This window comes from Stegostoma tigrinum, chromosome 22, assembly GCF_030684315.1.
Source record: "Stegostoma tigrinum isolate sSteTig4 chromosome 22, sSteTig4.hap1, whole genome shotgun sequence".
In the NCBI taxonomy this organism is placed as follows: Eukaryota; Metazoa; Chordata; class Chondrichthyes; order Orectolobiformes; family Stegostomatidae; genus Stegostoma; species Stegostoma tigrinum.
In genome coordinates, this window is record NC_081375.1 from 23,248,911 (window position 1) to 23,261,740 (window position 12,830).

General features: G+C 41.0%; 1 protein-coding gene across 3 annotated transcripts in view; it reads left to right on the forward strand.

Annotated features, from left to right (window-relative positions):
* Positions 1–12,830, forward strand: part of faap100 (FA core complex associated protein 100) — a 69,245-nt gene that overhangs the window by 37,505 nt on the left and 18,910 nt on the right. Inside the window, exon 9 of one of the 3 annotated variants that reach the window (XM_048555389.2) lies at positions 8,513–8,743. The exons of the other annotated variants lie outside the window; for them this stretch is intronic. Within the exon in view, the coding sequence (XP_048411346.2) occupies positions 8,513–8,560 (48 nt within the window). The 3' untranslated portion in view covers positions 8,561–8,743. Of the gene's footprint in view, positions 1–8,512; positions 8,744–12,830 lie in introns of those variants that run through there. 3 annotated transcript variants of the gene reach the window in all.

Below are 12,830 nucleotides of genomic sequence, written 5' to 3' on the forward strand. Positions count from 1 at the left end.
AACTCCCGCCATATTCCTCCATGGTGAAGTACAGCATTTTGCTTCCTATAACTGCCCTCCCTCTCCCAGCTCCTGGAAGACTAGCCTTGCTAAAGAGATTCAGGAATATCTTAGATATGCTTCCCCTCTCAAAGCCCACGTTTATGACAAGATGAAACACATAGGTCTTGTAACTGGACAGAAATGTTGATTATGTTGTCACCACAATTCTACTTTATTTAAGTAGTAAATGGATGGTGTAAGGCACCATTATTTACAGCCCAACATTTTCAACACCCTTTTAGGGACTTCAGAGACTCACAGCCCATCTACTGTGAGAATTCAGGCTACTGCCATTGTCTCTAAGTTCTAGTCATTTTTAATCGACCTGTTCAGCTACATTGTTCAGGAGCAGGTGGGACTTGAACCCAGGTCTTCTAGGTTAGAAGTAGGGACACTGCCACCGCATTACAACAGCCCTGAGACTCTAAGTTTTCTAAACATCTTGCGCCTTCTTCCTCATAAAACATCTGGCCTCCCTTTAATTGTAAAAATCAAACCACCCAGGCTGGTTGCCGGACAGATCAAAGATAACATCAAATGAATCAGTTTAGCCTTCAAGGCTCAATCCTAAAGCGTGACAATCTTATAAAACTCTAATTGTATAGAAGTTCCAGGATAAGATGTAGAACAGTGAACAAAAACAGGAATGATGTCCACTGTTTGCGCAGCGAAGCTCTAATGATCCTGAACAGGATAAGGCCGATGGGAGTGTGTATCTCGTCTACAGCCCTAATTGTAGTTAGGGCCAAGCAAGAGATGCAGCCCTAACCACTCTTTCCAGATGTTCGAACACACAAGTAGAGCAGCTGGGACCTGAACCCAGAGGTAGGAAGCGTCCCACATTCTACTTTACGATTAGAAATGGGATAGTTTCACCAGGACATTAATCTTGAAGATAGTTCCCTGAGGCTGGTCACTCTGCTGATAACCTGCAGTTTGTTGAAAGGACTTGAGTTTCAGAATTTGATCCACTGACTGCAAGGTCTTTTATTTGTTTTAACAGATTTAGGCAAATGATTTTGATTCAGGATCTTGATGTGCTTGTGGCTGAGCAGGGTTGAGGCAGACCACTACACCAAGGAGAGACAATAGGGGATTTGGAATTCTTCCTGACCATGGTCAAGACAGTAAAGATCATTTACTTGGCTTTCAGGAAGATTAATTAAAACAGAATAATAGCTTTCTACTGGAAATGCTAAGCTTTACCATGATGGCCTGTTCAACTGTCTATCTCATGAAGCCAATTTTAGGATTAGAGATAGGGCTTGTGGTGCGCTGACAAAGCAGGCTTGTTTCTGTTTATATAAATGGCCTCTTGGTTGCAGTGAGCATAATATGGTCTGGTTAGCTGACTCTTGTTCAGTCACGTTCCCCGTCCCCCTTGTTTGTTTGTTTCTCCCACACACCCGCTCAATTTGCTTCTGAGCCCTGACCATTGGGAATACTGCAAGGTTTCAAAATACAAACACCATCACCAGGGCTATTCATAAAATCCAAATTCTGATAAGTTGTGCCTGATCGATGTCTATTTAAAATGTTATAAATCTCGCTGTGCAGGCCCACAAACTACTTAACAGGGTGGATTGATCAATTAGCTGGATGAGTATTGACAAACTGACAGCTGGCTCCACGCATTATTCTGCAAGCTGACCTTTCCCTGTCAGTGTGATGATTCGATTAAACAAAACCCTACCCCCCCCCGCGCCGACCCAGTCACATCCTCCCATGGTTCTCGCACTGCTTTCATGTACGCAAATGGTGAGAATGAGATGTGAGAGGGTCTACGGTGACAGTACATCCAGGTACCGCACACAGACACATATAAAAATATCCTTGCACTTCTAATTTCGGGATTGAACCCACTTGGATGGTACAGTGAAGGCGTCTTCGACAACGGTATTACATTCTGATAGCACATTTCCCAGATGTTAGACATCATCCTGAATCTGATTCTCTCGCCTTTAACACAATTCGCCCCCTGGGTCTTGCACCGTCTAACAGCAGCCACTCCCTCCAGGGCTAGCCACAGCTGCATAATTGTGCACAGGCCCGCTGCTTCCCCTCGGTGCAGTATTTGCAACACCAGTTTCAACTGCAGTCCTGTCGAGTGTGTTTGCCCAAACATTGCCAAAAACTTCGGTTATTGCAGAGACTAAAATGCAAGTCTGTGGCGGCTGGAGTTTGGTTCAGTCGCACAAAGCATTCAACTCCAATCTCTCCCACTGGGACAGCCAGCTGTTGCAGTTCCTTAAGGGTTAATGGAAATAGTACGAGGGATCCATAACTGCCCTACAGCGGAGGGTCGGTGCAATACATTGCCATGTCTCTGAGGCACTGAATAAATATTGCATAACCTCCCTGTGTCAGCGTTCATTAGTCCTTGTCAAACACAGCCGCGTGATGTGAATGATAAAAGAAAATCCACAACGTGCCCCCACAGAGCGGCCCTGTGGGAATTTTCAGACAGCGTTCTGACAGTGCTCTGGGTAGCCCCTCTCTATCTGCGTTTTGCATATTGTCTCTGTTCATATTAGTTCAGCTCCCTAGGGAGGAAATGCGCTCTGTTTCAGCGCTGATACAGGAGCTGTCAGGGATTCCAACAGAGACAACTGTCTGCGCCTTCTCTATTGTCAAATGAGACGAGAGGGAGCGAGAGAGAGAAAAAAAAATCCGAATAAGGTTTTAGTTCCACTTCAGGTTCAAAAATTGGCGGAAATGGTGCCGATCAGTGCGAGTCAAACCCCCTTCAACCGGAGCTCATCCATTGTCCTCATTATCACCTGGAATGATTCTTTCACCAGCATTTCGTTCCCGGGTTAAACCATACAGTTTTCCAAACTTTGGTACGACAAGGCTACTTCATTCCCCAATTTTAACTTTAACAGCCCTTGCCCCGCAAATTGTTTCCTCTCGGATCCCAGGGTTCAGTTCAATGGCTGTCCACTGCCCTCCACGAACTGATCCAAATGGTCATTCGACTTGCACCCACTTAAATGGGCAGTGTTTAAACTCCATGCCATTACAGGACTCCTGCCTGATATTTAACTGGATATTGTTCAGGGTAGAACTGCTAGACAGTTTGTATAATGTTGATTATTTCATTTATATTTTATATCATTGACATTGTCCATCAATTCAAGCGTCTGTAGGCTGTGGAGTGGGGCTTCTGACCACAGCGTTCATGTCCCCCCGACCCCTTTTTTGTTTCTCCCTGTCTTGTTTCCTTTCTCTCGTGTTTTGTTTTACTTCTTGGCGAAGAGCTTGCTCGCGGTAGCAGCGAGGCCCAGCAGCACAGGCTTGGAGGGGTGTCGGAGGCGAGTTTGGGTTCCCAACGCCGTCTGCTTCCAGCGCAGATTCATGGTGGCGGAGGCGAATCTGGGCCCTGTAAGAGACCTGGTGTCATTGGCAAGATGGGCCTGAAGCAGACACGCATGGCTCTGGCAGAGGCACAGTCGACTGTGGGCTGCTCTGGTACCCTGCAGCATCGGTGGCATCTGCACTGGTGAAGTCCGGTAGGTACTCGCAGTGGCAAGAGCATCGTGGAGGTGAGATGGCACTGAAGAATGGCAACCTTCCTTCCAGTGATGAGGGGGCTTAAGCCTGGCCACCATGGCCCATGACAGAGCACTTAACAAGAAGCACTGTAAAGTTGCACATTTCCTTTAATTCCTCATTTTTCTGGCTTTATATTCTATGGTTTTTTTTAAGATGGCACCAGAGAGTGGCAACTCAATACAACACTTTTCACTGTATCTTGTAACAAAATACACATGACGATAAATCCATCAAATTGAAGCCTGTTAGTTACTATTGTAGTGACTGAACATGCAGATTCTGAGTCTGTAATACTTTGGCCACATACAGTCATACCTCAGAACATTCAATGAGACAGAGGAATCTCGATTTTTCTTCCCCTTCTTTCCTTCCCTGCCTCATCGGTAAATGTTTTTGGACTCAAATCATGATGCAGCTTGATGGAGGTGTTGTCACCATTTTGAACAATTTGTAGCAAGTTTCTCCCAGTTGCTCCTGTCAATGCAGCTGCAATTCAAGAGGATCCTCCAAGCATTTTTGTAGTGTTTCCTTTGCCCTCCCTTCCCTGCCATGATGGCCATTTGACAACTAAGGAAACAGAACCTGGTGGAGGTGGAATCTTTCAGCCATCAGAGCTTGGTGTCCAGTCCTGTAAGTGTTTTGCTTGAATATTTAAGGAATTGGCTTCAAGACTGACACTAGCATTCGTTCGACAATCCTACCATTGAATTTGGAGAGTGCAGTGGAGGCATTGCTGTGGGATTTCTCTGGTGCTCTTGTGTGCCACTGATTCACTGTTCAGGCCTCAGTGCAGGAGTATGCTGAGGACGACTACTCATTACATCAGGACTTCTGTTATCTTGCAGAGGTCTTTTTGATATCAAACACTCAGAGCAATAGCTTGTAGAAAGCTATGCTGGCTCAGCTCATCCAGTGTTGCATTTCTTTATCAACAGTGGCCTTTTGAGATAGGTGGCTGCCAAGACATGGGAGGTGCTTAATGTGTTCCAGAGTGTCTGCTTCAACATGTATAGGAATTGGAATATTTGACTGACCAGGTGGAGCACATAGGCCTCTCAATGACATCAAGGCGGCAATTCGTGGAAAGCTTTCCGTAATATGCTAGTCTAGGTGAACTGATGCCAAACTTGCAGACTTATGATGTGTTTCGGGGAACTACCCTTGTCCTTATTTATTTATCGTGTCCCTCGACAACAGCCTGTGCAGAAAGGAGGTCACCATCCATATTGACTTTAATAACTCCCAACTGCAATCCCATTTCCACCCTTCAGTGAATGCATAATGTTGTGCTATTTATCAATTTGACACCAAGCCCTGAAATAACCAACACTTTCTGTGGCACAAAATTGATAAACTTTCCTGTTGGTATTTATCAGAAAACTTTTACTTGAGTTCCATTTTCTTTCCTGCTTATTCGTTTATATTCAACAGTACCTACACAACCTATAATTTGGCCCTGAGCTCAGTTTCAAATCCCATATCAACTTTGTTGGCAAAACATAGCTTACCAGTACCTTTGCCTCACTATCCGTGCTTGCAATGAAATGCTCGTCCACATATTATATAATTTCTTTAGTCTTCCCTCTGCCAGTTCCCCAGTTCTACCCCAGAACCCAACTCTATCCTAAACCAAATTGCAGCCATCCATTACTCATCATCACAAGTTTTTATTTGCTTCTTAACCTATGATATCTACTTCAAAATTCGTGTCCTTTTCTTTAATTCTTCTTGTAGCTCCACTAAACCCTACAATCTCTACCACCCTCTGACCGAACACATACTGCCTAATTCACCAGCATTACCATTACACCCATGTACTCAGGAAACCTCTCCACATCCTTTTCATTTCTGTTGGCCACCATTCAAGCTTCCAGTACTTCCTCTATCTGTTTAATCCTTTGTTTCTCTTTTTTGAGTTTGCTTTTTGTAGTCTTGAAATGTGGGAAAGATGGCAGCCATTTTGTGCACTTCATGTCCCCTCAAACAGTGAGACAATGAACCAATAATCTCCATTAACAATGTTGATGCAAGGATGCCAGTTTGCCAGTAAAGTAGGAGATGGAGGTCTTGTGGCACAATAGGTAATGATCCCTGCCTCCATGCCAAAAACCCATTTTTCAATAGTTTCAAGTCCCACTCCAGGACTGAATGGCCAAGGTAGATGCATTCATAATGTAGTCAAACTGTTCGACTATTAACATGTGAAGTTCTTCAGACATATGCCAGTGGCATTGCTAAGAGTGGGACAGATTCCTGGTCAGCCATGTGATGGAAAGAATTTTGGAGAGTCTACCATCAATATCCATAACTCCAGGCTACAACACACGTACAAAAATGCAAGCCACTGCAGCGACTCAGATTCCCTGAGTGAACTGAAACAAACTGTTGCCCCACAGTGGGAAAATGTTTTCTCCATCCTCCTTCAAAACATTGCATTTGTTTTTATGTTCAGCTGAAGGCAAACAGACCTTCAGTTTTATCCCTGATTCAAATGGTAGCATTGATGTTCTCCCAACCTCCTAACTCAGAGGCAAGAGTACTGTCATGAAGCAAAAGCTGATAGGCTGTTGTGAAATAATTTCCAGAATTTGCAGACTTAATTTGTAACTGCTGTATTTGGATATGTTCCTGAAATCGCAGATATCCAGTAGTTTTCTATATACTGGTGGTTTAATCTCATTTTAATTGTAAATGTAAAATTTGTGATGTGTGCTAAAGGGCATTTAATTTACAAATGGGCATTTAAAACATGGATCAGTATGATCATTGCAGAAAGAAAGTGGTTTTTGATCTTTTTAAGAAGCTATACCTACTTGACTATAGATAGTTACAGTCACAGATTATAAAGTAGGGATGGGCAGAGATTCTACCAGCACATACAATATACTGAATCCTTAATTACAAATATATACTTGCAATTTACTCTAATTCTTAAGTATTTGTTAACTAGCATTTTTACGATGGTTTAATCTTTCAGAACATCTGTTTGGTCGTTTATATGCTCCAGTATTCAATTAGCAAATTAATCACTTGACAACACCCTGGTGCCAAACTTCTGGAGCCACTCAGTGTGTTTCACCCCGTCGCAACCTGTCAACAACAGCTGGAGATCGTGTAGATGAATGAAAGAGAATTGAGAGAAAAAAACTCATTAATAAAGCTGAGATCCAACACGTCACCACTTTGTCCATCTGGGGAGTGTACACAGTGCTCCTAGCATAGCGTTTCTAAATCTGCAAAGGTACTGTAAATTGCAAGCACCCCGTGGAGCAAATACATTTCTGTTCCCATGTGTACAGATCCTGATCCTTTAGGACAACAGGAATTCTAAGCAGCCTGGTGATGAATGGTTTGTAAATTCCAGCTGATGCTTTGCAAATCCTCAGTGTGACCTTTGACATTTTGTAAACAGTTAGGAACAAAAAAAACAGGCTATTCAGAGAGAAAAAAAGATGGGAAAGAAAGCTCAGTCTAGATTCCAATGAAAGGTTGGCACAAGTCAGTTTCATTGTGTTTCTAATCTGGAATTCCCAAATAATATAACAAACACCTGTTCCCTATCTAAGGCTAGTTCCCTCTACCTTCTCAACACAAAATAACACAGCTGAGTTCAGCAGCGTGGAATTGTGGAAACTGTACCTTTCCTTTGAACTGAACCCAAAATATATATTTATATTTAGCACTTAATTATGAAAACAGATGAATTCCAGTTTGGATGTATTCTGGAAGCCAAATGTTTATTGGCAGCTTGTTAGATAAAATTCAGGCCCTTTCACTTCAGAAATATTGGATTTTGTAAAGGCTTGAATAGTGCTGGTCTTGTACTGTGTTAGCTGTTCCAGCGAGTGGGATGGTAAGAGAGCTACAATTAGCCTCAGTCCCCAAATTAGTGGATAGGCAAATATCACCAAGAGCTCCTGTTTCCAAGTTTTTTTTTAATGAGGCTGTCAGGGAAGAAAGGATTCAAATCAGCTCTGTCGAATGCAAGCACTTGCTGTCTCAGGATCACCAAAGAGCATTGGTTCCCCTTGTAAACCTTTCTATTGCTTTGCCTTGTTTTCAACAACAATTGCTTACATTTATATAGAGCCTTTAATTTAATAAAGTATCTTTTGTTGCCTGTAATACTGGACCAAATTTGACATAGAGCCACAAAGAGATATAGAACAAGAAGGCAAAAGCTTAATTAGTAAGTTTTTAGAGTATCTAAAGGACTTTCAGATACCATCAAAGATGACTTTGTGCAAATTTACAGATGTTTTTGCAACAATGTTATTTTTAGACTCTACTTCCAGAATTTTCTATAACTTTAAAGTTGTATTTGTAAAACTGGTTGAATTTCTGAAAATTTTGAACAGAGATCTGCTCTTTAAATTCCAGTACATTAATAGTTTTCATCTCTATCCCTGATCTTCAATTCCACTTTGCGGATGCGGTTATGCAGAAGGTTCCACATGTTGACAGTGAACAAACAGGATGTCTTTAGAACTTTATCCATCTTTGGCCATGATCCATCTACACAGGGCCCAGTGGCCGAATGAAATAAATATTAATCCAACAATTTTTTTTGTGGATCTGTGAATCAAGCATTGCTCATTTAAAGTAAGCATGTTCCGCCTTTTTATTAACACTAATGATCAGGATTGGATTGAGGGAGTGCAATAACTTTTGCTTTGCACAATAGCATAAAATAGGTAGCGTTGGACCATGAACTTATTACAGCATTTCTCCCAACATTGAAGTTAATGGAATTAAAATTGGTGAGATGTACAATGGGCATCTGAAATAATACTGGCTATTTTAAACTATTGCACAAGTTGGAGTGCATGACAGCCTCTTTCTTTATCATAAGACTGTTCTCCCATTCATTCATCTTTTGCTTTAGAAAATGCAGACTTCCTTTCCTTTCCCCCAGTTTCTTTCCCTACTCTGTGGATGGAAATATGCTGTGTACAGTTCATGATTGGAAGATTAGAGGACCTCTGGCTTCTTCTTCCCCAACCCAGCTGAGATGCTAATTATGGTTTCCACACTATCCAACTGAGGGTGTCGACAGCTTGCAACAGTGAATGAGACTGGAATCTTGTACAACAACACATTCTATATCAATTGAACTACGTAACAGAAGTAAGACCTGCACAATCATGCAGCTTGCACATAACTAAAAGTAATAATTTTTATTATTTTAAAATCTGAACAAAATTACACAGATAAATAAAAATGTCATTATACCATTTGCTGTTGGTTCATGTGTACATTTCAGCAGGAGCCTGCACTTGGCGTATTTATCACCGTTCTCCTCAGTCCTTCCCATAATGTATCACCAGACTTAAGGTTTTTGTGTTTAATCCCTTTGCATTTCCTGGCCAAATATAATAGAGATCAGATGTCAGGTGTGGCTCCACAAACATTATGCTAGTAGTGTATCTTAACTGAGAAATGTGGCATTTTAGTTATGCCAAACTATTTATTTGTGAAGTACTTGCATTTGCCCATAATTATGGAGCAGTCATCTAATTGAGAATGAGTTTGAGGTAGGTTCAATCCAGTCAGTTTTACTCACTTTAATTGTAGTGGCCCTGCATCCTCTCGATGTCTAGCGCTAAATTTGAACAAATGGACCAAAGCATTCTAAAAAGCTGCAATCTACAGTCAGTGGCATTAAAGAGAAGATCCTGATCCTTGCACTTTGTTCTGAATTGTCAACAAGGTAATTAAAGATGAAAGGTGAACACAGTGTGGTACACAGGTTCTTGATAGGTCACTGCTTCTTTCATACAATGGGGATACGTACTTTGCCTCTGTAATGGTCGTATTGCAAAATGACAAGAAAACCCATCAACATATTGTCATGGGCAGATTCTGAATTCACTTTGCTGCCTGTAATCAGTATGTTTGGTCTGGAAGAGGCATGAATTTTCTGATCCTCAGTGAGTATAATCCTCTTAAAAAGATGCAGTAGCAAGCTTTGGTGTGTTTTAAAATGAAGGATATTTATCTCCATGCACTTACTCCAAACTTTAAAACACAATGCTTCACAAATCTGTTCAGACATATACATTAACACACACAAAGATTAGTTTCAGATAAAGTTGGTAAAACTGTTACAGATTATAATTAACTCATTCTCTAGTTTATGGTCAATGTCTCTTATGTGGTAGGCCTGATTTTTTGACTAAAGTTGATGCGTTAATGGTGAAGTCCAGTAAAGTGAAGGATTCTCAGCAAGCTCTGAGGATTCTTATAGACATATCTCTAACAGGATGGTTATCAAGTGAACTTGACATTGGAACAGGTCTTTCACTCTGTTGGAATCTCCAGCTTACAAGATTTCGCTATTAATTATCTTGGCTGTTCAGATAGTTTGCAGCTGGCTCAATGACTTGTGGTAAAACTCTGTCTGCAAGCAACAACTTTTTTCCTGGTTCTAAAAGCAGACAGGAAACATGGCGGTCTCACATGTGACTGTTACAAGTTAAAAGTCTTTATCTAAATAAATTGGGTGGTTAGGTTGCTTGCATGTCATGTTTTTTAATACTTTAAAAGTTTAAGACATTAGGGCCTCTTTCTTTAAATGAACGAATCAATTTGATGATAATATATTTCTGAATTGGTTCCAGAGAAGGGCTTGATCGAACAGCAGTCTGAAATGATCCTTTTGATCCCTCTTGAGACAGAGGAGTGATTTCAATCCACAAAAAAGGTCAGGTGTCATTTCCAAAATCTTTTGTATCCAATATCCAAATATAAAATAGAATTTGAAGTTCAGAATTGGGCTTGCCAATACTAGACATGACAAAATGTTCCACATTTCGGAGTATAAGGCAGCCCTGGGACTTGAACTCAGGGCATCATTGGGTTCGATAAGTGACCACATGTTCACTTGATGGAACAACGTGTTTGAACCTCAGAGATTTGCTGTTCTGTCAAGACAATGATTATTAGTTGCAAAGTTCAAACTGTTGCCAAGCATCAAATCCATTGGCTACCAACCAGATCCATTGTTGACCCACCAGCCACAAACTCAATGCTTCACTAGCTGGCAGTTTTATCCCTTAGCGACCAGAATGAATTATGAAGCTTCAAACATTTGGCATTATCAAAATGCTAACTTCATATGCCAGGAAGGTTCATTTCAATGCAATTTGATATAAAACAGGTTTGTGAGCAGCATGCTGTCTTCAGGCTGAATAAATATTGATGCAGGGATGTGCCAGCATCTTTTAAGTCACATTAGTACATCAGTCAATTCTTTATTAAAATGTTGTTTGCACAGGATAGCCTCATAAGCTATGGAGCTTTCAGTAGTCTAGGAATAATAACGAGCAAATCAGGAAAGGAGATCCTGGAATGGTGAAGATCATTAACTGTGCAAGGACAGGATTTTCTCTGTTACTCAAATGAGCTTATGGATTATATTATTTTAATATGATGTGGAATCAATTTTCCCCTTCCCCCCAATATTCTTTCCTCTCATATGTAGCTGCTGAAATTTTCTACTTACAATTCCACAGATGTTGACACCCTTCAGTGCTTTGCCCAAGTGTCTATTTATAAGCCTAGGCAACTAGAATTAAATGATTCATTCAATAACATAAGGCATTGCAGTGAAGGTCAGTTGTCAATCAAATGAACAAAGCATTGAAAGCAAGCCTGCGTGTGTCCTTAAACAGCATCTGCACACATGCTGCTTTAATCAGGAAACACTAAGTTGGGTACAAGAGTGGGAACTTTGTTCTCCTGATAATTCAATGAGACACTGAAGTACTTCATTTGATTGTCTGCATCAAATTGTTTGATCTCAGTTTGAGTGGTCAACCAAATGCTACAATTGGTCTCAGTCACTTCTGACAGGGGAAATTTCAGCAGAATTGCTTTCATATTATTGTCAAAATTTCCGAAAGTCACTGTATATCAAAGACAGCTGGATGGCACCAGCACCAGCACAAGTGACGCTCTGGTATAATAAGTCTTTATCTTTCTATCTGTACATTCAGTTGGTTGTCAGATTACTAGCCAGGAAATTATGTATATAACGTAATAGGAATCTAAGAAAACATATAATCAGGCCTGAAGGGTTCTTAGTTGTGCAGTGCTACCTCTGGATCAGAAAGTCTGAGTTCGAGTCTGAGCTGCTCCACACGTGTACTATAACATGTCTGAGCAGATTGATTAGTAATCTCAATAACCCAGGCTATATTAGGACCCCATGGCACAATGATAGTGACCTTTCCTCTCGGTTAAGAGATTAGGGCTCAAATTCAAACTGCCCTGGAGATGTGTCTTACATATCATAGAGTCAAACAGCATGGAAACAGACCCTTCGGTTCAACCAGTCCATGCTGACCATAGGCCCAAACTAAACTAGTCCCACCTGCCCGTATCCCTTATTCATGCACTTACCCAAATGTCTTTAAAACATTGTAACTGTACCAGCATCCACCACTTCCTCGAGAAGCTCATTCCACATACAAACGACTCTTTATGTAAAGAAATTGCCCGTCATATCTTTTTTAAATCTTTCTCCTCTCACCGCAATCTCAACATGCCTCACCCTAGGGAAAAGACATGTGCCATTTGACTTATCTGTTACCCCTCATGATTTTATAAACCTCTAAGGTCCCCCCTCAACTTCCCATACTCCAGTCAAAATAGTGCCAGCCTATTCAGCCTCTCCCCATAATTCAAATCCTCCATTACCAACAATATGTCCAAACAGGTTGATTATAGCCTGGGTAACAGTTACTTTATATGCAAGTTTGAGAGATCATGTGAGTACATATAATTGCTAATAAATTACTAGATAGCTGAATTTGATACAAACCAAGCTTTTGCGATGTACGTTACACGGATAATATAAAGAAAACAAGAAAGCATATCATAGTGACTGTAATGGCAGGAGGTGGACAGCGAACTGGTGATAGCATTTTGGTGACAAACTGAAAGAATTCTCTCAACAGTGGAAGTTGAGAAATGTTCCTTCCCTAACAGTCACCTATCACCTGTTGAAGACTGAAGTGCTGCAGCCAAGACTGAAGGCTACAACTTTGTTGAATCTAGAAACATCTGTGAGTTCATTCTCTCTCTTTTCAAAGTAAAGAGGCCACAGCTTGTCAGATTTTAAAAGCAGGAGTTTAAAAGTGCCGCAAACACAGTCGCAATCTACTTAAACTCTTAGACAAAATATAGAGTAAAAACACACAAAAAATTTTTAATCTCTCAATAGGCCTTAC